Raw genomic sequence first — 26920 nt, forward strand, 5'->3', positions numbered from 1 at the left:
GGATGGGATCATGATCAACCATGTAGTGTGGAGTCCCACCGGGACTTAAAGCGGTGCTGCAGGGATACACCCTGGGAGGACAGAGACTGCCATGCTGGCGCTCAAAACCAACAAACAAAAATTAAGGGGATAATGCAGTAGTAAGTGCAGTATCCAGTGGTAGCGCCCATATTCCGCTTGTGGAGGAGGACCGGGTAATAGGTACCATCTCTTGGCATACTCCACCCGTGGAAGAGGAGGAATATGATAGGAAATATAGTATCTGGTGCTGTGGCGTAGTAGACATATTATCCAATGGTGGTGCAATTACTTCACCTGTTCATGTGGGAGTAGGTAACGCAGGATATACTATCCAGTGATAGAGCAATTATTCCACCTATGGAGGGGGGTAATGCGACAGGTTGAACCATATCCAGTGGTCTTGCAATCAGGCCGCCTATGGAGGGGGGTAATGCGACAGGCTGTACAGTATCCAGTGGTAGTGCAATTACACCGCCTATGGAGGGAGGTAATGCGACAGGCTGTACAGTATCCAGTGGTAGTGCAATTACGCAGCCTATGGAGGGGGGTAATGAAACAAGTTGTACAGTATGCAGTGGTAGTGCGATTACGCCACCTAAAAGAGGGGACAATGCTACAGAGTGTGCGCCAAACAGTGGTAATTACTCCACCCGAGGAGGGGGTAACAGGATGTACGGTATACGTGGGTAGTGCAATTACTCCGGCTATGGTAGGAGGGGAATATGACCGGATGTACAGTAACCAGTGGTAGTGCAACTATTCCACCTATGAAATGGGGAATGCAACAGGATGTACAGTAACCATGGTAGTGCAAATACGCCACCTGTGGAAAGGAGTAACGTGACAGTATGTACTACATCCAGTGGTAGTGCATTACTCTGCCTGTGGGAGAGGGCAATAAAACTGAAACGCACAGTATCCAGCAGCAGTAACCGCATGAGGGGGCGCGGACATGCAACACCTTAGAGGGGGTTAATTTTGCAACATACACCACATTCAGCATTTGATAGCACCAGGGTAACTTTTTAATTTTATTTTTTTATATTCACATATAATCGTGTATTTGAAATCTGAAACCCCCAGCCTCAACTGGATAAGGAGGCAAGAAGGGGTGAATTTTTTATTACACAGCCATGGAAGCCAGTAAGGTGGCAGGAAAGTTTATTTATTTTTATTTTTTAAATCAGTGAGGACCTGGGGCAGAGCTCAGATGCTCCAAGGGAAGGGGGACGTCTGAGCACAGTCTCCGCCCTCCATACTCCAGGCTGGAATTTGCGGCCTAGTAGGCAGCAAAGTCGGGGACTCAGAACAGATGGCCGGAAAGAACGGCCGCGGTATTCCAAACCCTAGACCGAGGAGACCTGGGACAGGCAGGCATACTCGACGCCCGATAGCTGGATGCAGCGCACGCCCCAGTTGGGGATGTGACCGCTGGGAAATGGTTCCGCGTTGTGTATACAGCGATCTACAAGGCAGGGACAGAGGAAACGGTCCCTTCCTTCTCTCTGGGGTGCCCTGCTGTCACTGACAGCAGGCCCCCTGCTTGGCAGCTGCACGATTAGCGTGCAGCTGCAATATCTGAAAAGACGTTTTAAAACGTCCGATCGGAGATAAACCCGAAAGCCCAGGATGTTTATAGTAAATGGGAGGTCGGGAAGTGGTTAATGCAATATCTGCCCACCAGGAGCCTAACGAGCTCTTTTTGGTGTACCACCTCCTCATACTGCTGAAATCTCATGGAAAGATCTATACAGAAAGGAGCTCGTCAGCTAGGCTCCAAATGGGCAGAGACAGTGAGCTCACACGTTCTAGCTGGACTCATTCTTGGAACCATTCACAAACGACCCTGGGACATGGATTTCCAAAGTTCACCAGCCCCAGATCTATTTATCCCATGATGACAGCTACCGTATATGTACAGTGGAAGCTGTCCTTTAAAGGGAATCTGTCACCTGGTTTGACCATATTAAGCGTTCACCATTGCCATGTTTAATAAAATACCTTCTCTCCTGCAGTGGTTTTCTTTCTTAAATTCATGCTTTCATTCTTCACCCTCTGAGCCCAGTAAGGCCCCCCTGCAGTGCCTAGCCGCCTTAGTTTATAGTCCAAGCACGACTCCTCGCTATGTAGTATCGTCCTACAGTGTAGTTTAACGGCGCCACCCCCTTCAGCCGGACTAACTGAAGATTCCAGGTGCCTGTCTTAAATGAATTAACTGACGTAGCAGAGGGGTGGCGCCGTTAAACTACACTGTAGGACGATACTACATAGCGAGGAGGCGTGCTTGGGCTATAAACTAAGGTGGTCTAGGCACTGCAGGGGGGCCTTACTGGGCTCAGAGGGTGATTAATAACGCCCCTCTGGGCACCTTCAGTGTTCATTTGCATTACACAAAGATCGCTTTTTTAGCAAAATGAAAGCATGAATATAAGAAAACCACTGCAGGAGAGAAGGTATTTTATTAAACATGGCAATGGTGACAGCTTAATATGGTCCAACCAGGTGACAGATTCCCTTTAAGATAGCTCTCGGCAGACACCTAAGGCAAATTTAACCCCTCAGATGCCATGGTCAAATGTGACCACGGCATCTGACAGCAGAAAACACGGGAGAGCTGCACTCCCGGGTCCCGAACAGCTTCCCCATATGATGATCTGGGGGGCCATTGGTAATCTCTGAAGAAACCACACAAATCTGCAAAGAATATTAGCAATTCAATGCAATGTATTGTAGAAGCAATCTAATGATTGCTTCGGACTTAAAAAAAATTAAAATAAATAATATATATAAAAAACTAAAGCAAACAATTAAAAATTAAACATCATAGGTATCGCCTTATCCCAAAATGCCCAAACTTCCATTATCAGGGGAAAAAGAAAATTAAAATCAAGATGGCCAATTAGACATGTTACGGGGAGTCGATGAAAATGTCTAAAGTTATTTCCCCCCCCCCCCGTATTAAACACAAGAAAAAAAAGTATATAACTGTTGTATAGCTGTAATCGCACTTACCCAAAGAATGAAGGACATGGGTAAGTGTTACCACATAGGGAATGCTGTAAAAAAAAGACCCATAAAACTGTGGCGGAATTTCGTGTTTTTTTTCTCAATTCCATCCCATTTGTAATTTTTTTTCCACCTTCCCACCATGTCATATGCAGTGTTAAATGGTGCAATTAGCAAGGACATCTTGTCCCAGAAAAAAACAAGTCCTCATAAGACTATATCAACCAAGGGGGAAGGGGGGGAATAATAAGAAAAATAAATTTGCCGGTCCTCTAAGGGTTAATAATGTATGCCGTTTGTCCTGTGGCTTTAAAGAGGATCGGTCCCCAGATCTCAAGTGATGTAGCTATACATGCACCCACAACCTGCTGCTGTCAGGTCACGCTTACTGTGAGCCTGTGTAATACACTTTATACCTGAGCTGACCCCCCAGGCAGAGCCCTCTAGCGCTGCTCTCCTCTCAGCTGCGGCCTTCCTGTTTATCATCTGAATGTATTCCTCGTACGGCTCTGTGATCATCTCCTCATCCTCCGTTTGCTCACTCATCTCTTCCTCCTCCTCGTCAGGCTGGGATCTTGCCCAGTGCTTGAAGGATCTGGTTTTAGTATCCTGCTTTATTTTCCACTGTAAGCTCTCCACTGTGTAGATAGGCTGATCACTATAGTCTACCGAACCATCAGCACCTGCATCCTGGATGTAGATTGAGCAGAGACACAGCAACTTTTCTTGAGTGGCCAATGGCAAGTGATTTTTTGTATTTGAAAAAATCCTAAAATAGTGACCAAAAAAAAAACACCGGTAAGAAAACATTAAAAAAAATTTAAAAAAAGTTTATAGATTCCCCGTCCCCAACAAAATAGTGGCGATTGCAACACATACACACTATAAAGGTGTGACCAAAAGAATGTCCCTTTTGGCCGCCATCAGGCTCTCCCCTCTGCCGTCATTCACAGCTATAGCAACCAACCAGGAGACCCCTACAGCCATCACACGGAAGGGTGGGGCTATGGAGCTGGAAAAATTGCAGCCTGCCGGCCCACTTCCGCTGCACTTGTGATAGTGAAGCAGCCAGCATTTAAAGGGGTTGTGTCACTTCAGCAAATAGTATTTACAAGGCACTTACTAAAGAGGACCTTTCACCAGTATTTACTTCACACTGCAGCCCATGTTCCCTAGATGTCATATCACAATTTCTTTTCATGATGTGCTCCTCCGTTGCGCTGCTGTTCCCCTCGTTCTGTTTAGGCGCCCTGTATGCTAATTAATCATCGGAACAGGGAGGAGGCGACATCAGCTTTTCTTAGTGGGCGTCTCTTCTATCCAGCTGTGGCTAGAGCCTCCGGCCTAGAGAGAGCATATCAGTTTGTGCCCTAGCAGTAGGAGAAGCAGAAAGTAAACTGAAAAACAAACTAGAACCGCACACCACCGTAGGACCAAACCAAAACAGGGGTCAAAACCGGCAATAAACTGCCCCTACATGCCATACTAAGAAAATTGGGTGGGTGCTGTGTCCCCCAATGAACTAAGCAAGAAAAAGGTTTTACAGGAGAGTTCACAAAAATCTCGTTTTCTCGCTCATATCATTGGGGGACACAGGACCGTAGGACGTCCTAAAGCAGTCCACGGGGAGGGAAAACCAGAACCCCATGGAAAACAACTCCCTCGCGGAAGTTACACTGCACCCTGCGGCCCAGAGCAGCATCCGCCGAGGCCAGAGAGTGCACCCGGTAAAATTTTGTGAACGTGTGCAAGGAGGACCAAGTTGCAGCCTTGCACAATTGAGACGCAGATGAATGGTGAAGGTGAGCCCAAGAAGCCCCGACCGCTGTGGTAGAGTGGGCCGTGATCCCAGGGGGAGGGGTCCTGCCCCAGGAGCGGTATGCCTCAGCAATAGCTGACCAAATCCACCTGGCAATCGTCACCTTGGAGGCCGCCAACCCCTTGCGAGGACCTTCCGGGATTACAAACAAGGAGTCCGTACGCCGAAAAGAACCAGAAACGGACAGGTAGATCCTCAAAGCCCGCACGACAGCAAGCTGATGGAGCTCTCTTGGCTGCAGGCAGAACGAGGGGAGAACAATATCCTCGTTGACATGAAAAGGCCGACACCACTTTTGCCTGAAAGGAAGGCACTGGGCGGAGCACCACTTTATCTTGGTGAAACACCAGAAAGGGTTCCTAGCAAGAAAGAGCTGCCATTTCCAAAACCCTCCTGATAGAGGTGATGGCCATTAAAAAGGGCTTGAACGAAGCGGCCTGGAGAGAGCCCAGGACCAGGTTCAAGTCCCAAGAATGCAATGGGGGAAGATAAGGAGGCACTGTGTGAGCCACCCCCTGCAGAAATGTCTTTACAGGGCCTAACAGAGCCAAGGAACACTGGAAAAATATGGAAAGGGCTGAGACCTGTCCCTTCAAGGAACTAAGCGTGAGTCCGAGTTCTAATCCGGACTGAAGAAATGCAAGAATAGTATGAAGGGAGAAACGTCTGGGAGGGACACCGCGTTCCTCACAGAAACGCAGGAAGGACTTCCAGGTCCTGTAATAGATTTTGGACAACGTGGGTTTTCTGGCTTTAATCATCGTACGAATGACCCTATCAGAGAAACCCCTCTGCCTCAGAACAAAGGTTTCAATAGCCACACCGTCAAACGTAGCATATCTAAACGCTGGTGGAAGACCGGACCCTGTGAGAAGATCTTTGCCGATTCCTTTATCACAGCAAGGCTGCGGGTTCCCCTTGGTGGTTGATATAAGCCACCGCAGTGGCATGTCCAACTGTACCCAGAGTGGTTGGCCCTCCAGGAGAGGGGTCCAATGCCGAAGGGACAGATAAGTGGCTCGGAGCTCCAAGATATTGATGGGCAATTTGGACTCCGATGGAGACCAAACGCCCTGGACTGTCCGGGTGGCGAAGACCTCGCCCCAACCTTGAAGGCTGGCGTCTGTAGTGATGACCGTCCATGTTACTGGGAGAAAGGAATTCCCCCCCCCACCTCCAGGTGTCCAGGTGCTATCCACCACCTGAGTGCCGACCGTACCTGCCGAGACAGGTGAATACGCCGGTCCAGGGAATCCGCGGACTTGTCCCATAACAATGGCACGTTGAAATGACCGGGTGTGAAACTGTGCGAAAGGAACTGCCTCGAAGGGGGCTACCATCGCACCCAGTATCCGCATACAATTGCGGATTGACGGACTCCGGCGCTGGAGGAGAACCAACGCCGAGCCCGAATCCAATATCATGCAGAGGAACCCGATCTGTGTGGCGGGCCGCAGTGAAGACTTCTGCGAGTGACTCTAGAAGCCTTGATCAGGATGTCATCCAGATAGGGGAGCAGAGTAATGCCCCATGATTGCAGAAGAGCAAGGAGGGGAGCGAGTACCTTTGTGAATACTCGCGGAGCTGTCGCCAAGCCAAAGGGCAGGGCGACAAACTGGTAATGGCACAACTGAATAGCAAAACTGAGAAAGTGTTGGTGGGCGGCTGCAATGGGGATGTGCAAGTAGGCGTCCTGAATATCTATGGACGCTAGGAATTCCCCTTGAACCAACAAAGCAACCACGGAGAGCCGGGACTCCATTCTGAATTGTTAAACACTGAGAAACTGGTTTACAACCTTGAGATCTAGAACCGGGCGGACAGCGTCGTCCTTCTTGGGCACCACGAACAGGTTTGAATAGAAACCCATAAACCGTTCCTCCAGAGGAATTGGAGTTATCACCCACCGTGCAGGGAGGGATTGAACCGCCTGGAAGAAAGCCAGAGGTTACGATCTCGAGTGCCCATGTGTCTGAGATGTGAGCCCGCCAGGTCTCCTGAAAGAGGAGGAGACGACCCCTCACCCGCAAGGGCGGGGGCGCACATTCATGCGGAAGACTGCATGTCGGACGAGGAACGTGACGGCTAAGCGCATGGGCGCCAGGCCGGTTGTGGTTTAAAATACTTTTTTCGCTGGTCCTGTGTGGGCAGTCTGGCAGACAAGTTAGCCGACGGCCGGGTGCCCGAGAATCAGCGAAAGGAATGGGAACGGGACGCCGAAGCCCTAGGACGGAATGTGCGCTTGGTCTTTTGCTGTGGAAGATGGGTGCTTTTTCCACCAGTTGCTTCCGAAATGATTTTGTCTAGCCGTAAAGGAAGGCCTGTAAGTGAGCGCCTAGTGGAGGAGTCCGCCTCTCAAACTTTAAGCCAGAGTTCTTGGCGGAGAGATACTGCGAGGGCCAAGGAGTGTGCGACCATAGCCCAGTGTCCAGGGCCACCTCAGAGATATTTTCCTGCCTGCGAGATTTGCACTGCGAAGGATTGGAGCTCAGCGGAGGAAGATCCGCCGCCAAGTCCTGGTTCAAACGGAGAGCCCACTCCGAGACCGCCTTTGCTACCCAGGCAGAGGCGAAAATGGCTGTAGTGCTGAGCCACTGGCCACAAATAAATACAGACTTGGCGAGAGACTATGTGACGGTCTACTGGGTCACAGAGAGAGGATCAGACGGCTACCGGAATAGCCGTATTTTTCGCCAGGCGAGCGTCCGGGGGATCCACCTTCAGAGGAGAGGACCATTTCACCACGCACTCAGTGGGAAAGGGCTAGAGTAGGTCCAGTCGCTTTGGGATCAGAAAGCGCAGACCTGGCTGGTCCCATGCTTTGGCAACAACCACAGAGAAGTCCTCGTGCAAGGGGAAAGTCTTGGGTGCGGGCTTAGAGTGCAAAAAAGACACCCCTTGGTGGCTGGTGGAGGGAAGGTCGTCCTGCACCTGAAAGGTATCCCGGACAGCAGATACCAGGCTATCTACCATGGACGCAATTTGGGAAGACTGTTCTGGATCCACATCCGAGTCGGCAATCTCACCCTCCGACATAGCTTCTCCTAGGAGGGAGGAAACCTGTGATTGGGAACCATGAGGGGGTGGGGATGCCGAGGCATCAGAGGAGGAATGGTGTCCTGCCCTGGAGTGGCCGCCCTGAGATGGTGTGGACTGCGCAGGTGGAGATTTATCAACCAAACGACCCATGAGAGAAAGGGTGGATTAGGATATCTTAGATAGGTCCTCCACTACCCGGGAGTTGGGACAGGGCCCGTGCAGTCAGGTTCAACTTCCACACTGCCAGATTGATCCTGCACTTCTGTGGACTGGAGAGGAGGGGTTGGACCTGCCTGGGCGCATGGCATGCCGAGCACACGGAGTCTGCCTGTCCACGAGGGAATTTTACTTTACAAATGGTGCATGCATAGTAGGTGGCCCTGCGGGTGGACTGAGGGGAAGTATTGATTGGGTCAGACAGTGTGCTGCGGAAAGAGTCTCAATGCTGGAGGGGGTAGCGATATCCTACCAAGCTGGCCGGCAAACAAAAGGTCCTGTGTTCCCACACGGAGAGCTGCAAAGATCCGCGAAAGGAAGGAAGGAAGGAAGGAAGGAAGGAAGGAGAGAACTCCAGGCGCATCGGGAAAGCAAGCCACGCCCTCTCAGGACGCTGCAGAGCCTGACAGGCGCGAAGCTGACTAGCGCTGCTGACTAGCCGCGCCCCCTGCCATCCGCACGCAATCTGCGGCGCATAGGGCTCCCGACAGGACTGGACCTCAGGTTGGCGCGTGTAGCGGGGCACAGTGGCGGGGAAGTGATGGAGATAAATAGGCGCTGGGTTAAGAAGAGCGCCCCTAGTGCTCACAATAGCGGAGCCGCCCGGCAGCTGGGTCCAAGGTTGGACCCGCGAAAATAATAAACCCCCGCATGGCCGGCGACAGCACGTGAGAAGTGGAAATCGCTACTTTTCCTATAGTGTGCAAGCACTGCCACCGCTGCTGGATTGCAGGGTGGTTGTAACCATGGAAACTAGCAATGTATAATGTGAAGGAAAAAGGAATCAAGCCAGCAAAGGAAGCAATATGGACAATAACAATACAGTAGTAAGTGCATTGTATTAACTTTCTCTACAGGATAAATGCCACTTGCTGAAGTGAGACAATCCCTTTAAAGTTTATTTTAAGGGATTCCATTGATCAAAAGCAGAGAGAAGAATCACCTCCTGCCCCCTGCCTGTGTCTGTCAGCAGTTTTGCATCAATAAAATACTTCAGTGCAATTGCTACTTACAGCTGTAGAACTTGTGGGGTCGTCTGGCATGGAAATTCAAGGCACTTCTGAATCAGCTTTTTCCATTGTAAAGACACACTGTGAGAAAAGAACTTCCATTTGCTTTTCACATGGGTCTGGTTACGAGACCCGACCATGTATTTTTTATCTGAAGAAAATGAAACAGGAATTATATTTTCGATTCTAAAAAGTGTGAACACAACACTGCAACTACCATTTATATAAGCAGCCATTGATCTCCATACGAGTCCCCATCATCTGTGGCAGGATGCTGTAATATGGCTCTGCATTTGAAGATAAAGGGCCTGATTTATTACGATTCCCTCCTGCGCAGCCTGAAGATGCGCCTTAAATTATGGCAAGGCACACACCTATTCATAAATTAGGTACATCCCTAGCAGCTCATGCACCTAAATGAAACAGATTTTAATCTTCTTTTAGGACAGAAAACTGGCGCAAAAGATAAATGTGCGGGGCCCACTGGTCCCAACCCTCCTCCTTTTTGGGAAAGTGGTGAGAGCTGTGGAAAAATGCCACTTGCGCAAAAAATGTTGCGCAAGTAGCAATTAAAAAGTTGCCAACATACAGTTAGTAACTTTACTGCCAGAAAACTAGTGTAGGGCGAATGATAAACTCCCCCAAAGTGTCAGATAGGGTATGGGAAGATTCCAGTGTATGTGGCTGCATCAGCATTGTTCAGACGCTTACCTTTAGTTCAACTTGTCACTGCAATCCACACTCCCTTTTCCAGAGCCGAGAACAGGTAAGGTCAACAACCAAAGGTCTTGATACATCATCTCACTACATGTGGTACGCTTTAGTCTACTTTCACACGAGCGTTTTGGCTTTACGTTTGCGAGATCCGTTCAGGGCTCTCACAAGCTGTCTAAAACGGATCAGTTTTGCCCTAATGCATTCTGAATGGAAAAGGATCTGCTCAGAATGCATCAGTTTTCCTCAGTTTGCCTCCGTTCCGTCTCCATTCCACTTTGGAGGCGGACACCAAAACGCTGCTTGCAGCAATTTGGTGTCCGTCTGACGAAACTGAGCCAAATGGATCCGTTCTGACACACAATGTAAGTCAATGAGGACGAATTTGTTTTCTATGACGATAGAAAATGGATCCGTCCTCTATTGACTTTCAATGGTGTTAAAGACGGATCCGTTTTGGCTATGCTAAAGATAATACAAACGAATCCGTTCTGAACGGATGCAGACGTTTGTATTATCTGAACGGATCCGTCTGTGTAGATCCATGACGGATCCGCACCAAACGCGAAAGTAGCCTTAGTAAAATAGCTGCCCCCACAAAAAATTTAATAAAATGAAACCCTACACATACCTGCTCTGTAATTTGCTGTTAAAATTTCAGCAATCCAGCAGATTAGGTAGTGCTCCCGGACCTGTGCCTTCTTCTTGTAATTTCCCACGCCAGCAAACATTTTCTCCAGTAGTTCCTGAGTGAATGTCTGGGAGTGTAAGACTTTTAGTAGTGGTTGCCAAAACCGTAGGAGGGTGCGGGGGAGGCGTAGGTCCTCAACCTCATCTAAAAGCATAGGAGTAAAAGCTAACAATAGATCAGTATGAATAAATACCCTGAAGGAACTGAAATATATGAGCAGAATGGAGGAATAACCCAGCAGTTACATTCGTGGTACCAAGTGAGTCTAGCTCTAATTTACCCAGTCACCAAATTATTCCCATCATCAATGAAGATATTTTTGACTGCAAAATACTTAAGTTAAAGGGAGTCTGTCATCAAAGTTTCACCTTTGTAAACCTTCCCATAGCTTTCTAGCAGCCTTACAGTTAATAAAAACGTTACCTTTATGAGCAATCCTGGACTTATAAAACCGGCAAAAAACAACTTAGTAGAATATGCAAATGAGGGCTCGCAAGTGCCCAGGGGCAGCGTTACCCTCGTAGGTGCCCAGCTAACTCAGCCTTATTGTCGCTTCCCCCCGCCCATTCTTTCCCTCTGACCACCCATCTACTTCTTGTTTCGCCGAGATCCCGCGCCTGCACACTCAGTCGGCCGGCACATGCGCACTGCGATGCCCATTCCTTGTACGGCATCACAGTAATTAATGCGCATGCGCCGGCTAACGGCGCGAAGCCGGCGCATGCACATTAATTACTGTGTTGCCGTACAAGGAATGGGCATCGCAGTGCGCATGTGCCGGCCAACGGACTGAGTGCGCAGGCGCGGGATCTCGGTGAAACAAGAAGTAGATGGGTGGTCAGAGGAAAAGAATGGGCGGGGGGAAGCAACAATAAGGCTGAGCTAGCTGGGCACCTACGAGGGTAACGCCGCCCCTGGGCACTTGCGAGCCCTCATTTGCATATGCTACTAAGTTGTTTTTTGCCGGTTTTATAAGTCCAGGATTGCTCATAAAGGTAACGTTTTTATTAACTGGAAGGCTGCTAGAAAGCTATGGGAAGGTTTACAAAGGTGAAACTTTGATGACAGACTCCCTTTAATGATTCATCAGGGCAGACTTCCATCCATGACCAGTTGAGAAGTCCTTTACATGATGCAATACTCTTACACCACTAATTATACAGTTTTGATATCCTTAAAGGGGTTGGCCACTGCCTCGTTACTGTTTACCAATGTGTTTGTGAGATAATTATATGGCACTTAGTGATATAGTCTTTGTTGAAAGTCTGCACCATTTTCTACATTTCCATGTTTGCCAAGTCTTTTGAGCTGTCCACACATAGGTATTGTCCATAAAATGGCGGCTGATGGAGGGTCATGTGACCAGGCAAATTACCTCCATGTGATGTCTCCTCTGCTCAGATACACTGTACCTGCCATCTGCACCAGTACTTTTGAGAGTTTAGTGTAGATGCAGTGTATTTGAAAGCAAGGGACATCACATGGAGGTTATTTGCCTGGTCACATGACCCTCCATCAGCCACCATCTTATGGACATGACCTATATGTGGACAGCACAGATTTGCCCAACAAGGGCAAATAGCACAGATTTGCCCAACAAGGGCAAATAGCACAGAACATAACCAAAATGTATATTAGCAATTGCCATATAACCATGTTACATACACATTGGGCACAAGTAGCCAGAAAGTGCCCAACCCCTTTAAGATAAGCCATCAATGTGTAATAGGTGAGGAATTACCCCCGGACCCTCAGTCAAGGTTTATTGTTGATCTGCCCCATCTAGGGCCAGCGCCTCAATAAACACTGATTGGAGCCACAGCACTAAACAAAGCCGCTAGTCAATGGGGGCCCTTGCGCCAGACCCAAGCGAACCATACATTGATCAATGTGTACTATTTTCAGTAACTTTTCATACAACGTTGCATAAATCAATAGTATGAAAATAAGAAACTTTGTAATATCTCTAATCAGAGAAATACACCTTGTTCTACAGTTACCCACGCTTTTCCTCTCTTCCCAAAACGAACAGTCTCTCAGAATTCTCTGGCAAATCTGACTTGGGCCTCATGCACGACTGTAGTTTCTGTCCCTATCCGATCCACATTTGTTGTGGATTGGATGCGCACCCATTCATTTCAATGGGCAAAAAAAATAGAACATGTGTGCTGTACAATGCAAAAGTTTTCAACTTGGATGAAGAGACTGGACCAGTGATGGCCAAGTGCATGCAGCCCTCCTGAGCCTGCCATGTAGCCCCCAAGGAGAAGACCATTTCATATGGTTCGACTGCCGTATCCAGAATGAGGACTCTTTCAGAAAAGCGATATGGCACCCTTGTGCGGTCTGTTATTCTCGCAGGAATATCGGAGCTGGATACCACAATTTTCTCTGCACGGTCTGTGCAGAAAAAAATCACATGTGAATTATCCCACTGAATCTAATGGGTTAGTGATCAGTCCAGGGTCAAACAGCATCCAGATGTGAACATCGTCCATCTAAATGAGCCCCAACAGTCAGGTGTGAGCGCTCCTGATCACCCAGGTGCTCTGCTGGACCATGAAGAACAGAAGAACATCTGTTTATCTGTTTCAAGTCATTCAATCACCAATAATCTATTCACACAACGTAAGAATACCTGGCTCTATCTTCAGGGTCGATAGCTGTTTTCCAGTAGGTATAAGGAAACCGTCTTGAAGGAAAACATCTACAGCAGTCTGAATGCTGAGGGGAATATAAAAAACACAACACAGATTCTATTATATGCAGAGACTTCCACTCATATACAACGGGCCCCTACTTATTTATGCCACATATTTAAAGAGGAAAGGAAGATTTGCAGGGAATGTGTTACCCATCATTTTTATTGCCAGTTAAAACCAGATAGTGACTCGCATGCTTTTTTTTTCTAACCTGTTATTTTCTAATTGTAGATTTTTTTTTCATTTTATTTCCTGGTCGTCTCATAAGACAATGGGGCCATATCCTAGAGATATGCCCCCATTGTCTGAGATAGGTGCGGGTCCCACCTCTGGAACCCACACCTATATTGGGAACGGAGCCCCGCAAAGTGGTGGCTTGAGTGAATAGGAGCGCACCACGCATGACTGGCCACCGCTCCCATTCAATTCCATAGGCCCAACGGGATGAGCCAAGCAAATGCTCGTATAATTTTGGCGGCCCCATAGAAAATGAATAAAGGGTGGCTGAACAAGCGCTATACGCCCTCCACCACTTTCGGGGCATCCATTCTTGATATCGGTCCGGGTCTCAGCGGTGGGACTCGCACGTATCAGACAATGGAGACATATCTTAGTGATAGGCCCCTATTGTCTGAGATGAGACAACCCCTTTAAGAGGGTGGCCATCTTGCCTGAGGGGTTCTTAGTATTTAGAGATATGCTTTACAGCAGCCATTGTAGTCCACAGACACAATTGGGGGGATTGCTGACTTCTTTGGGAGACTTTTCTAGGCATGCTCTGTGACCGATGCAGAGGTCAGGAGGGAGTAGACAAGCTGTGGTATGACCTATTGTAAATGAAGGAATGATGGTGGCTTTTCTACATGCAAGCCTTACAACCCATCATCATCTGTACCACATTACCTGTTTTGATGCACCAGCTCTTTGACTTGTGCTATAATCCACTCCAGATTAGCTGTGGCAGTCCACGGTTTTCGAGCAGAATCAGTCTGTTGTTCTTCAAAAATCTGTAATTAAAAAAATAAAAATAATAATTGTATATATTTATAAGAGAACAAACATGTGAATATTCTACTTTTATTGCTTGTATTATGTGAACATATTGTGGGATTCTCTGAGACTGAGCCAAGAATGAGTCGACTTTTGCACGGTATTTCTCCCCCCCATGCATTTTGGAAGAGAGCAGTAAGAATAATATACTGAAAACCAAAGACAGAAAAACACTCCCCCACACTGAGTCACCCACGCTGACAGCACCGGGACCCAGCAGCCGCCAATAGATGGGCCCATGTCCTTTCATTCTGGGTAGTATGGTAGCTGGAAAAAGATTATGAAGTTGCCAAGCTTCTGTTTAGGGCTGAATTCAGCGTATGTGTTTTCAGACTTCACTTCTGGGTTTCTTTGGTTTTCTGGAAAATCTGAAGAAAGTGCATTCTTGGTTTACACATTAGGGAAGCTTTAATAAGGGCATGAATAAGCGAGGCATAGGAGAGTCACTTCACTAGACATCGCCCGCAAAAAACTGGGAAACCCACTACAAAGTAACTCCTGTATATCCTGCAGCTGGTAACAAAAAAGTACCCTCACCTTCACACCCCTGATACCGATTCACTCAGGAAAATCACAATTTTTTTTTGGGCCATTTTTTAACAACCATTTCTGGGACTGATGGAGACGAGTGGCTGTCATTGACTATAGTGCCCTATGTAAAGGCAGTACAGTATGATCCCCATTAGCCTCAATTACACAAAATCGTGCCATTTGGCTAATAATTGCCATCAATGAATACAATAGACTTGGTATTAAATAAGACATGAATTTCAGTGGTAAAAATACGATACTGACACTGTGCCAGGGGTGTACAGAAGACACGAGTATTAGCGGCACTGTCACTCGATGGGGGATAATCCTCAGCTTTTCTGCACAGACTCGGCAAAAATAGTTTGCATGCTTGTGCAACTCGAGCTTCGGATCATAGTCTATTCATCCTTACACTTCGTTTCAATGTTGTATGGAGACCTGTCTCAGTACAGCATTAAAATGTATTGCCTCCGTGAGGAAGAGGTCAGCAAGACCTCGAAACGCGTCTGGTGCTATATGCCGATGCTCTGAAAGATCCCACAACCAATTGAAGCATGGCCATGCGATTTCAACTCTATAATTTTTTTTTAAATCAGATATTTTTGATTTTCACAAACATATTAAGAACAGAAATGACCCCTGTCCAATACCGCCTCAGTCTTGGACAATTCCACATGAGATGAATCAAGTCTGCATTGGATATGTCACATCTTGGGCAACGGTCATTGTCCCTATATCCCATTTTTTTCAAGACCACTGGCGTTCTGTAAACCCTATGTAGTAAGTACAATTGGGAGACTCTCTGCGCTTCACTAACAAATTTCAACTCTATAATTTAATCTGGCGAGACGACTCTTCAGTAATTCGGAAAGTGAAGGCAAAAAGCGATCTGCACCCGTGAATTCGAATCCAAATTCTCACGAGAACTGTGCACGGAGCAGCATACAGAGACAGTCCAGGCAATTGCATGAAAATCTTACCGCTACGCAGGTATTGACTTGCCCGGAACACCTACACCCGAGCGCACGCTAGTCAGTGTGAACATCACATACCATCAGGTGGGGTGAGTGCTTGGTGAGCAATCATTTATCCGTACAATATACTGCGGCTATCAAAACTTATCTGTGATTTTGGATGCAATACTATATCAAAGCGTGCAGGCGGCCAGTATTCCAGCGCTAATACCAGATGCATTAATAAGGACATCTACTGATATAATTTATTTCGACAGGAACTTATCTTGCACCTTTTCCCTCTACGATTTTTTTACGATTTTTTTTTATTATTTTTATCGAATTCTAGTGTTGTAGTGTTATATGCTATATATTTTAAGTGATGTTATTATTGTGATACCCTGTACTATTAGTATTAAATAGTGTGCCTGCTCCATGATAGTTTGAGTGCTTGCCTTACAAGTTTATTTTTTCTTGTGACATTAGTTTTTCTAACAGCTTCAAACAACCAAAAAGGTATGTTCTTCTGTGCCATTTGGGCAAACAAAATCAGACCTGTGCCCATACTGCCCAAAGCAGGAGTTCTAGAATTGCCCACAGACAACAGTCTGCGTTAATACTAACGTCCACCTCAGGGGTTATCACATTTCTTCCACAGTCTCTGCAGTTATAATATTACAATTGTTCCGTTAGATCAATTGTAACTGGAGACCATAACTCTAAGGAAAACTCGTGTTTGGGGCTTTGAAACCATTACAAGCAAAAAATATATATAAATTAAGAATAATAAGCAGACAACTAATACGTATAATCCTTATGTCACATGCCAGAGGTCCAAGGCAGACCTCCAGGACGTCTTGCAAACAGGACACAGGCAAGATTCAGACCAGGGACCAACAGAATACTTTATTACACATGTAATAAAATGAACTTGACAGTAACATATGCAGGTTAGGCAATAGTGGTAGAACTACCACAGAACCAAGTGCACAGGCAGACCAGAGGAAAACCCAGAGGGTAGAGAGCCAGTGAGCCCCGTTCTTCACAGAGCCCCTGGTAGTGGGGATGAACTGGGCCGAGGGATCACTGGTCGCACCTCCAGGAAGGTCCTGGTACACTTGGCCCCTACTTGCAAGGAACCACGCAGGTGAAAGCACCAGCGGAACAGACAACAGAACTGGAACCCAAGGAAACACAGGACAAGGATCAGACAATAAGACAACAGACGCAGTTAGAGCACTGCTAGGCTACAGATGGAACAGAGTGGATCCAAACGATCAGGCAAGGACATAACATCAACACTTTACCAGGCGACACCACACAAAAGGGCAGATGGCAAAACCCCCTGGGTCTGCAGCAAGGGGCTACACCCAGTAAGGCACAGGACAGACAGAACCTCCTGGGTGAGCAGCAAGGTGCTGCACCCAGCAAGACATAAGATAGACTGACCTACTGGGTGAGCAGCGAGGTGCTACACCCAGCAAGACACAAGAGACTGACCACGAGCCCCACAGCTCACAGATGGCTATAGCTGAGATAATGAGGGCACCCGATAAGCCACACCCAGGAACAGATCAAGGAATGTTAAACCCATCAGAACCAGATTAACAAGAAACAGAGCATACAATCACAAGTGAATCCAACTCAGTCCCTGTTCACACAAGACTGCAGCCAGCAGTGAGCACGCATCACAGAACCAGCATACATGGGAACACCCACAGCCAGTACACAAAGCGCATGCAGCCAGCCTGCACGGCACCAGAAACAAGAACCACAGAGATGCAGACAAGGAAGCCACAAACACAGGCCACAGTTCACACACTACACCGCAGCCAGCATACACAGGTGTCAGCCTGCAGCCAGTACAGAAGGGAGCCTGCACGGCAACAGTGATAAGAACTGCACAGGGATGCAGACACTGGGAGTGCAAACATTCACAGGCAGCAGTTCACACAGGACACCGCAGCCAGCACGCAGCCCCAAGCAACCAGCATACACAGGAGTCAGCCTGCAGCCAGTACACGAGAGGGCATGCAGCCAGCCTAAACGGTCTAAACTCCAAAAGAAATCCCAGCAGTCGTTTCTTTTATAATATTCGAGATGTTTTATTCCATCAAATCAAAATTGTCCTACAGCCAGGACGCATTTCGGCTAGCATGCCTATCACCTGTTGATAAAGGCATGCTTGCTGAAACGCATCCTGGCTGTAGGACAATTTTGATGGAATAAAACATTGATAATACAAGACACAACTGCTGGGATTTCTTTTGGATTTCAAGTGGATATTGTTTCCTATCCCGTGCGGCGTGCATTGAGTGAGTGCCGGCTGCTTCTTCTAATTACTAAACGGTCTAAACTGTCACAGTGAACTGCACCGTGACACCTTAGATATAAAAGTCAGAAATAGCAGCTGGAAACTGCACTTTAAGTTGAGAACAGGAGCTTCATCAGGGTTCTGCACATTACCACTGTGTACGGTGAAGAAACAGAGCGTCCTCATCTGTTGGCCACAGTAACAGCACATTCGAGCAGGTCATACCGAAGTACTGCACAGTGGTTCATGTACTGTACTGCTAAAATGTGCTGCTGTGTAACACAACGATTGGCTGACTTGCCTTTAATGGCTATGGATAACTTTATACTACTCACATTTGATAAGAATTCAATTGTAATGAGTGTTTATGAACTGTTAGGAGTTCAGAGATAAGAGCTGCAGATTGAGCTGTCAGAGCAGCTCCCTGACAGATTAATTGTGAGATAGAGAGCAATAGATGCACGGAAAGTGAAAGCTGTAGAAGAAAAATAGTAAAAATAGTAAAAAACTAGCAAAATGCAATAATAAAAATGCAACAAAAGGTATTATTGCTTTTAAATCATTTTGGGCCAAAAATCATTTCCAAATTGGTCATTTTTTTTCAATAGTTTTTCCTCTACGGCTTTCAGTTTCAATGCATCTACAGACCACTGCTCTCTGCCTCACAATGAATCTGTCAGGGAGCTGCTCTGATGACTCGATCTGTAGAGCTTATCTCTAAAATAAGTATGGCTAAATTCTTATCAAAGCAAAAAGGCAACAATAAAATAAACTGCCCCTAAAATGTCCATAGCCTTTAAAGTGATGCATTAAATAATAGGAGTTTTACCAGTATAATGTGCATTCTCATCGGCTAAGGCTTCCATCCCAGCCTATGTCACAGACCCATAACATCTCCACCATTCTAAGTTGAATGATTTTTTAAAGAGGATTTTGCAGTAGCTTAAGGGCTCGTGAAGCCCGTGCCGTGGACGCAAATTGCTGTCCGTAATGGACAGGCTTTGGGGCAGGCGCATGGGGTTCGCGATCCTGCCGTTCCTCAAAAAGATAGAGCAAGTTCATCTTTTTGCGGTGTGGAAACACGGAACGGAACCCCAGAAAGCACTCCGTATCTCCAGATTTGCAGACCCATTGAAATGAATGGGTCCACATAAGTGATGCGGATTGGCCACGGAACGGTGTCCGTGTATTGCGGATCCGCAAATGTGGTCCACAATACGGCAACGGGCATCACACGTTTGTGTGAACGAGCCCTAAATATTGATGACCTACCCTTCAGAGGATCGACTCAGCACCCTCGCCGATCAGCTGTTTGAGGCGCTTGTGCGAGTGTTGCTTCCGCTTCAAAGTTTACCTGCATGTTGTCTTTGTAGAGACACTTACAACTGCATGTATTATTATTACTTTACATTGCCGCTGCAAAGAAGATGGCGCACAGGTAATTTTGAAGGGAAAGCAGTGCTTGCACAAGTGCATCAGCACCTTCAAACAGGGGATCAGCGATGTCCCGTGAATCGGCACCCAGCCGATCTGGTATTCATGGCCTATCCTGATGTTAGGTCATTAATATAAAGAAAGCAGACAACCCCTTTAAAAAAGGTGTTAACCCATAACTAATGCAAAAAATTAAAATCAGACAAAGTACACGACAACCTTTCTGACAAAGCTAGAACCAGCCCTGTACCTCACATGGATCCAGAGATCTCCTCATTCATTGCTCTGCTAGATTTATATCAAGCTGACAGCTCAGGGGGAGTGTCTTTTTTGCTGCAGCTCAGGGGGAGTGTCTCAGCTCTCCCTATCACAGCTCAGGAGGCGTGTCTCAGCTCTCCCCATCACAGCTCAGGAGGCGTGTCTCAGCTCTCCCCATCACAGCTCAGGAGGCGTGTCTCAGCTCTCCCCATCACAGCTCAGGAGGCGTGTCTCAGCTCTCCCCATCACAGCTCAGGAGGCGTGTCTCAGCTCTCCCCATCACAGCTCAGGAGGCAGGTGAAGGCTGGAACTGAGCATGTGCGGCCATCTCAGTCAGCAGATCAAAGAAATAAGGGGGGGGGGGGGAATATGCAGGTGGCGCTATACAGATAAATTTTATTGAATAACTCAGTGGGTATGCAAAATTTTTAATTACATGCATTTACAAAATATTCAGATCCAGGTCTTGGTTGGAAAAGTGTAGAATATTTTTTGTGGGACAACCCCCTTGAAGTTAAGATGGTCAAATTTACCATTATGTGGGAGGACAGTGCCAAAGTGTGTGGGAAATGACCGACACCCTACAGGTTTATTAGCATGTGATGTCTTATGCTCTGGCCCCTTAATCCTTGACATAAATGCAGCTATGACATAAGACATCTATGAGATAGCTTACCCTTACAGACTCCAATTGGGCGACAGGTTCCCTTTAAAGTACAAGCCTCAGAAAGAAAACAATTCCTCTCAGCAGGACTTTACTCTGTGTAGACTGCACAAATGCCAAGTGATTCATCATATAAACCTTCTGATCTGAAATCCCCTCAAGGATGTAAATCATCAGAGCTTTAATATGATACGTACGTGTCTGCTAGGAAATAACCGTGTAATGACAGGTATTTAGTACAAAGAGGAAGAGAGATAGGGATAGTACCTTAAACTGCTCACTTGTGTAGGACTGTAACGACTCTCGGAGCTTTGCTGAAAGGAAATGAAGAGAAAATTTTAATAAAAAATAAGACAATATCTGCCAGAAAGCAAAGCAGCAAGGACTAAATGTTATCAGTTTCCTGGTGAAGCTACAGAGTACTAAACGTTCATTACAGAAGTGGTGGAGGGAAGTCCCCATTGATAGCCAATATCTACCATGAATTAAAGGCTCTTTATACAGGCCAAGAGCAGGAACAAAGCATACCCGAGCGTAAGAGGACATAAAGCAGTGTTGACATGCAGCAATCATTGCTACATGTGATCGCTCATCCACACACAGGACGATCAACTGTCCAGAAACTATGATTTATTGACCTATGAACAAGCATTTGCTTTAATAAGCAATCCAAGGAACGGTCCTTCCCAATAATTGCCCTGGATGGAACTTTAAGCAAGAGCAGGGCCATGGCAATGGAGGGCACAAGTTAGACAGATGTACACTTCCTTATCAATTGGGTCACAGTCGACCTCTGCTCGGAAGACTACATGGGGTCCTTCATTGACAAGGCATGTCCTACTACGATCCTAGTACTCACTGATTGATAGATTGAAGTTTTAATCCTTTTGAAAATGGCTATAAAGTGTCCAGGAGAGCGGGCTTTAGTTTTCAAAGTACTGAAGCCTGCCGCCCACCCCTGCACCGTGTACCTTCCCTAAGCTGCAAAGGTCCCCCCCCTCTACCAACGTCACTGAAGCAGCACTTCCCGGCCGCATGCTTCCACTGTAAGTTGTGCCCTGCATGCTCCCTCTGATGCCAGGGAGATGCTTTGGCAAATCACATGCTGCACTTCCAGCACATGCGTTGAACATTCCCTCTAGTGGGCAATTGCCTCAGAGAATTGTTCTGCACATGCACCGGCATGAGATTTGCCGAGGCATCTCCCTGACGTCAGGGAGAGGAGGAGGATGCCCGGCACCACTTACAGCCGGGATGTGCAGCTTCAGAGTGGCATAAACCTTTGCACAGTAGGTACACAGTGCAGGGGTGGGCGTCAGGCTTAGGCACTATGAATATGGATGGATATTATATAGCCATCTTAAAAAGGATTAAAACTTATTTTGCTAGACTTTCATGACGGACAGAAACATCAAGGTACGTCTAGCCCGCTTGACAAAGGTTCTGCTGGCCATTGCTAATGGTTTAATAGGTGAATTTGGCGAGACTGCCTGTATGTCTGTGTATGCTGAGCAGGTGTCTTTAATCGTTCACACATGGGGCGAAAATTGACAAAGACCATAGGCAGCTGGCAGTAAAAATCATTTGTGTTACTTTTCCATCATGTCTCCACTGTGAAGAGTAATCTTAGAAACCACTACTAGAGGAAACAACCTTGAGATGTAGACATTACTAACCATTGAGAGTTTGCAGTTTCTGTTCTTTTAGCGACAACGTGGGAAGGACTTCTTCAGCTTCTTCTGAATCATTGTCCTCTTCAGACATCCACTGAGGATTTGAGGAGTTACCCAGCTGACGGGACCAATATTCACGTCTCAGCCAATCCATCACAAAATCCCAACCTGCACAAAAATAGTGTGTCTTGTAAATCAAGAAAATACCCGAAAAATCTTCAGAGAAGCAAATATACTAAATTTTTTTATTTTTTTTTTTAAGAATAATGAGAAGCTAGCTGTCAGCAGTTCTCCCCTAAGATATTAATATAGAAAGACTGGAGGAAGAAAAAAAAAAAGCTAGAGGTAACAAACGGGTTTTCCAAGATATTCGTCCTGATTACTTATCCTAAAGATAGGTCATCTGATCAGGGGGGGTCCGACATCCGCCGAGCAGCTGTTTGGGAAGGCAGTGGCGTTCCTGTGAGCGCCGCAGCTTTCTCTCTGCTTTTCATAGACCGAGTGATGACACATTCAGGTGTTATGTGGCCTAGACACAACTCAGCCCCGTAGAACTGAATGAGACTGAGCTGCGATACCAAGCACAGCCGCTATACAATGGACGTGCACAGAGAAAGGCCGCAGTGCTCAATGGAGCGCAGCTGTCTTATCAAAACTGCTGATCAGTGGGGGCCCTGGGTGTCGGCCCCTCACCAATCAGATACTGATTACCTATCCTGAAGATAGGTAATCAGAAAAATAAATCTTGGAAAACCCTTTTAAGTTAATTGTTTTAATACTGTGACATACAGGTGCATCTCAAAAAATTAGAATATTGTCGAAAAGTACATTTCAGTAATTTGATTAAAAACAGCGAAACTCATTATATAGATTCATTCCACGTAGAGTGATCTTTTTCAAATATGTTTAACCCCTTCTACCCTGGGCCAGTTTTTGCCCTCCTACCCAGGCCATTTTTTTGCAAATCTGACGTGTCACTTTATGTGGTAATAACTTTGGAACACTTAATTATCAAAGCCATTCTGAGATTCTCTCGTGACACATTGTACCGTATTTTTCGCCCCATAAGACGCACTTTTTCTCCCCCCAGAATGGGGTGAAAATGCCCCTGCGTCTTATGGGGCAAATGCTTGCAGTTTTACATCGCAAACTGCGATGTACGATCGTGCGGGGATTCGGGGAGGGACTGGGAGGAGGAGCTGGGGGCCTGCAATAGCGGCAGGGCGGTGCAGTCAGTGTAGTATAGCCCCGCCCGCCGGTATACTAATATAAGATGTCTTATTCAATTAATAGTTATTAAACATGCCCCCCAACTCCTAATAGTACCTTACATCCTAACCGCTTCTGTAGAATGCAGGCAGGCAGACGGCAGCGTAACTCCCTGATGTCACGTGCCTGCGCAGCCTCCTTTATGAATGAAACAGGCGGCGCAGGCAAGTGACGTCAGTGAGGGACGCGCCAGCCTGCCGGCATTGTACAGAAGCTGTTAGGATGTAAGGTACTATTAGGAGTTGGGGGGCATGTTTAATAACTATTAATTGAATAAGACATCTTATATTAGTATACTGGAGGGCCGGCGGCGGGGGATCTGTGGATGACATTTTTATGGGGGACATCTGTGGATGGCACAGTTATGGGCTGGGGGGTCTGTGGATGGCACAGTTATGGGCTTGGGGGGGGTCTGTGGATGGCACAGTTATGGGCTGGGGGGGTCTGTGGATGGCACATATATAACAGTGCCATCCACAGATCCCCCCCGTAAGTGTCCGTCATCCACAGATCCCCCCCCCCCCCCAATAACAGTGTCCGTCATCCACAGATCCCCCCCATAACCGTGTCAGTCATCCACAGATCCCCCCATAACCGTGTCAGTCATCCACAGATCCCCCCATAACCGTGTCAGTCATCCACAGATCCCCCCCCATAACAGTGTCTGTCATCCACAGATCCCCCCCCCCATAACAGTGTGTCATCCACAGATCCCCCCCCCATAACAGTGTGTCATCCACAGATCCCCCCCCATAACAGTGTCTGTCATCCACAGATCCCCCCCCCCCCATAACAGTGTGTCATCCACAGATCCCCCCCCCATAACAGTGTGTCATCCACAGATCCCCCCCCCCCATAACAGTGTGTCATCCACAGATCCCCCCCCATAACAGTGTGTCATCCACAGATCCCCCCCCCATAACAGTGTGTCATCCACAGATCCCCCCATAACAGTGTCCGTCATCCACAGATCCCCCCATAACAGTGTCCGTCATCCACAGACCACCATTAGGTCCAAACCCACAGCACACCTTTTGGTTAAAAATATTTTTTTTTTCTTATTTTCCTCCCCAAAAACCTAGGTGCGTCTTATGGGGCGAAAAATACGGTACTTCATGACAGTCATAAATTTTCAATTTCTCTGCTTTTAAAACAGAAATTGATACCTCAAAATATTTATTACTTAACATTCCCCATATGTCTACTTTATGTTGGCATCATTTTGTAAATGTCATTTCATATTTATTTTTTTTGGAAGTTAGAAGGCTTAGAATTTTAGAAGCAATTCTTAAAATTTTTAAAAAATTTTCCAAACCTTACTTTTTAACCCCTTAGGGACACAGCCTTATTTCACCTTAACCACCTCAGCCCCCAGTGCTTAAACACCCTGAAAGACTAGGCCACTTTTTACACTTCTGACCTACACTACTTTCACCGTTTATTGCTCGGTCATACAACTTACCACCCAAATGAATTTTACCTCCTTTTCTTCTCACTAATAGAGCTTTCATTTGGTGGTATTTCATTGCTGCTGACATTTTTACTTTTTTTGTTATTAATCGAAATTTAACGATTTTTTTGCAAAAAAATGACATTTTTCACTTTCAGTTGTAAAATTTTGCAAAAAAAACGAGATCCATATAGAAATTTTGCTCTAAATTTATTGTTCTACATGTCTTTGATAAAAAAAAAATGTTTGGGTAAAAAAAAAATGGTTTGGGTAAAAGTTATAGCGTTTACAAACTATGGTACAAAAATGTGAATTTCCGCTTTTTGAAGCAGCTCTGACTTTCTGAGCACCTGTCATGTTTCCTGAGGTTCTACAATGGCCAGACAGTACAAACACCCCACAAATGACCCCATTTCGGAAAGTACACACCCTAAGGTATTCGCTGATGGGCATAGTGAGTTCATAGAACTTTTTATTTTTTGTCACAAGTTAGCGGAAAATGATGATTTTTTTTTTTATTTTTTTTTTCTTCTTACAAAGTCTCATATTCCACTAACTTGTGACAAAAAATAAAAACTTCTATGAACTCACTATGCCCATCACGAAATACCTTGGGGTCTCTTCTTTCCAAAATGGGGTCACTTGTGGGGTAGTTATACTGCCCTGGCATTCTAGGGGCCCAAATGTGTGGTAAGGAGTTTGAAATCAAATTCTGTAAAAAATGACCTGTGAAATCCGAAAGGTGCTCTTTGGAATATGGGCCCCTTTGCCCACCTAGGCTGCAAAAAAGTGTCACACATCTGGTATCTCTGTATTCAGGAGAAGTTGAGGAATGTGTTTTGGGGTGTCTTTTTACATATACCCATGCTGGGTGAGATAAATATCTTGGTCAAATGCCAACTTTGTATAAAAAAATGGGAAAAGTTGTCTTTTGCCAAGATATTTCTCTCACCCAGCATGGGTATATGTAAAATGACACCCCAAAACACATTCCCCAACTTCTCCTGAGTACGGAGATACCAGATGTGTGACAATTTTTTGCAGCCTAGGTGGGCAAAGGGGCCCATATTCCAAAGAGCACCTTTCGGATTTCACAGGTCATTTTTTACAGAATTTGATTTCAAACTCCTTACCACACATTTGGGCCCCTAGAATGCCAGGGCAGTATAACTACCCCACAAGTGACCCCATTTTGGAAAGAAGAGACCCCAAGGTATTCGCTGATGGGCATAGTGAGTTCATAGAACTTTTTATTTTTTGTCACAAGTTAGTGGAATATGAGACTTTGTATGAAAAAAAATAAAAAAAATAATAAATCAGCATTTTCCACTAACTTGTGACAAAAAATAAAAAATTCTAGGAACTCGCCATGCCCCTCACGGAATACCTTGGGGTGTCTTCTTTCCAAAATGGGGTCACTTGTGGGGTAGTTATACTGCCCTGGCATTTTCCAGGGGCCCTAATGTGTGGTAAGTAGGTAAATGACCTGTGAAATCCTAAAGGTGCTCTTTGGAATATGGGCCCCTTTGCCCACCTAGGCTGCAAAAAAGTGTCACACATGTGGTATCGCCGTATTCAGGAGAAGTTGGGGAATGTGTTTTGGGGTGTCATTTTACATATACCCTTGCTGGGTGAGAGAAATATCTTGGCAAAAGACAACTTTTCCCATTTTTTTATACAAAGTTGGCATTTGACCAAGATATTTCTCTCACCCAGCATGGGTATATGTAAAATGACACCCCAAAACACATTCCCCAACTTCTCCTGAGTACGGCGATACCAGATGTGTGACACTTTTTTGCAGCCTAGATGCGCAAAGGTGCCCAAATTCCTTTTAGGAGGGCATTTTTAGACATTTGGATACCAGACTTCTTCTCACGCTTTGGGGCCCCTAGAATGCCAGGGCAGTATAAATACCCCACATGTGACCCCATTTTGGAAAGAAGACACCCCAAGGTATTCAATGAGGGGCATGGCGAGTTCATAGAATTTTTTTTTTTTTGGCACAAGTTAGAGGAAATTGATATTTTTAATTTTTTTCTCACAAAGTCTCCCGTTCCGCTAACTTGGGACAAAAATTTCAATCTTTCATGGACTCAATATGCC

At 46.2% G+C, this 26920-nt stretch overlaps 1 protein-coding gene across 1 annotated transcript in view; it reads right to left on the bottom strand.

The window, feature by feature from the left end:
• LAS1L (LAS1 like ribosome biogenesis factor) overlaps window positions 1-26920 on the bottom strand; it is a 73441-nt gene that overhangs the window by 12678 nt on the left and 33843 nt on the right. The window contains exons 5-11 of the mRNA XM_040406476.1: window positions 22099-22263; window positions 20690-20736; window positions 14122-14225; window positions 13155-13240; window positions 10457-10660; window positions 9115-9262; window positions 3444-3796 (exon numbers count right to left, since the gene is read on the bottom strand). Coding sequence (XP_040262410.1) covers window positions 3444-3796; window positions 9115-9262; window positions 10457-10660; window positions 13155-13240; window positions 14122-14225; window positions 20690-20736; window positions 22099-22263 — 1107 coding nt within the window. The remainder of the gene's footprint in view (window positions 1-3443; window positions 3797-9114; window positions 9263-10456; window positions 10661-13154; window positions 13241-14121; window positions 14226-20689; window positions 20737-22098; window positions 22264-26920) is intronic.

This window comes from Bufo bufo, chromosome 8 (assembly GCF_905171765.1).
Source record: "Bufo bufo chromosome 8, aBufBuf1.1, whole genome shotgun sequence".
In the NCBI taxonomy this organism is placed as follows: Eukaryota; Metazoa; Chordata; class Amphibia; order Anura; family Bufonidae; genus Bufo; species Bufo bufo.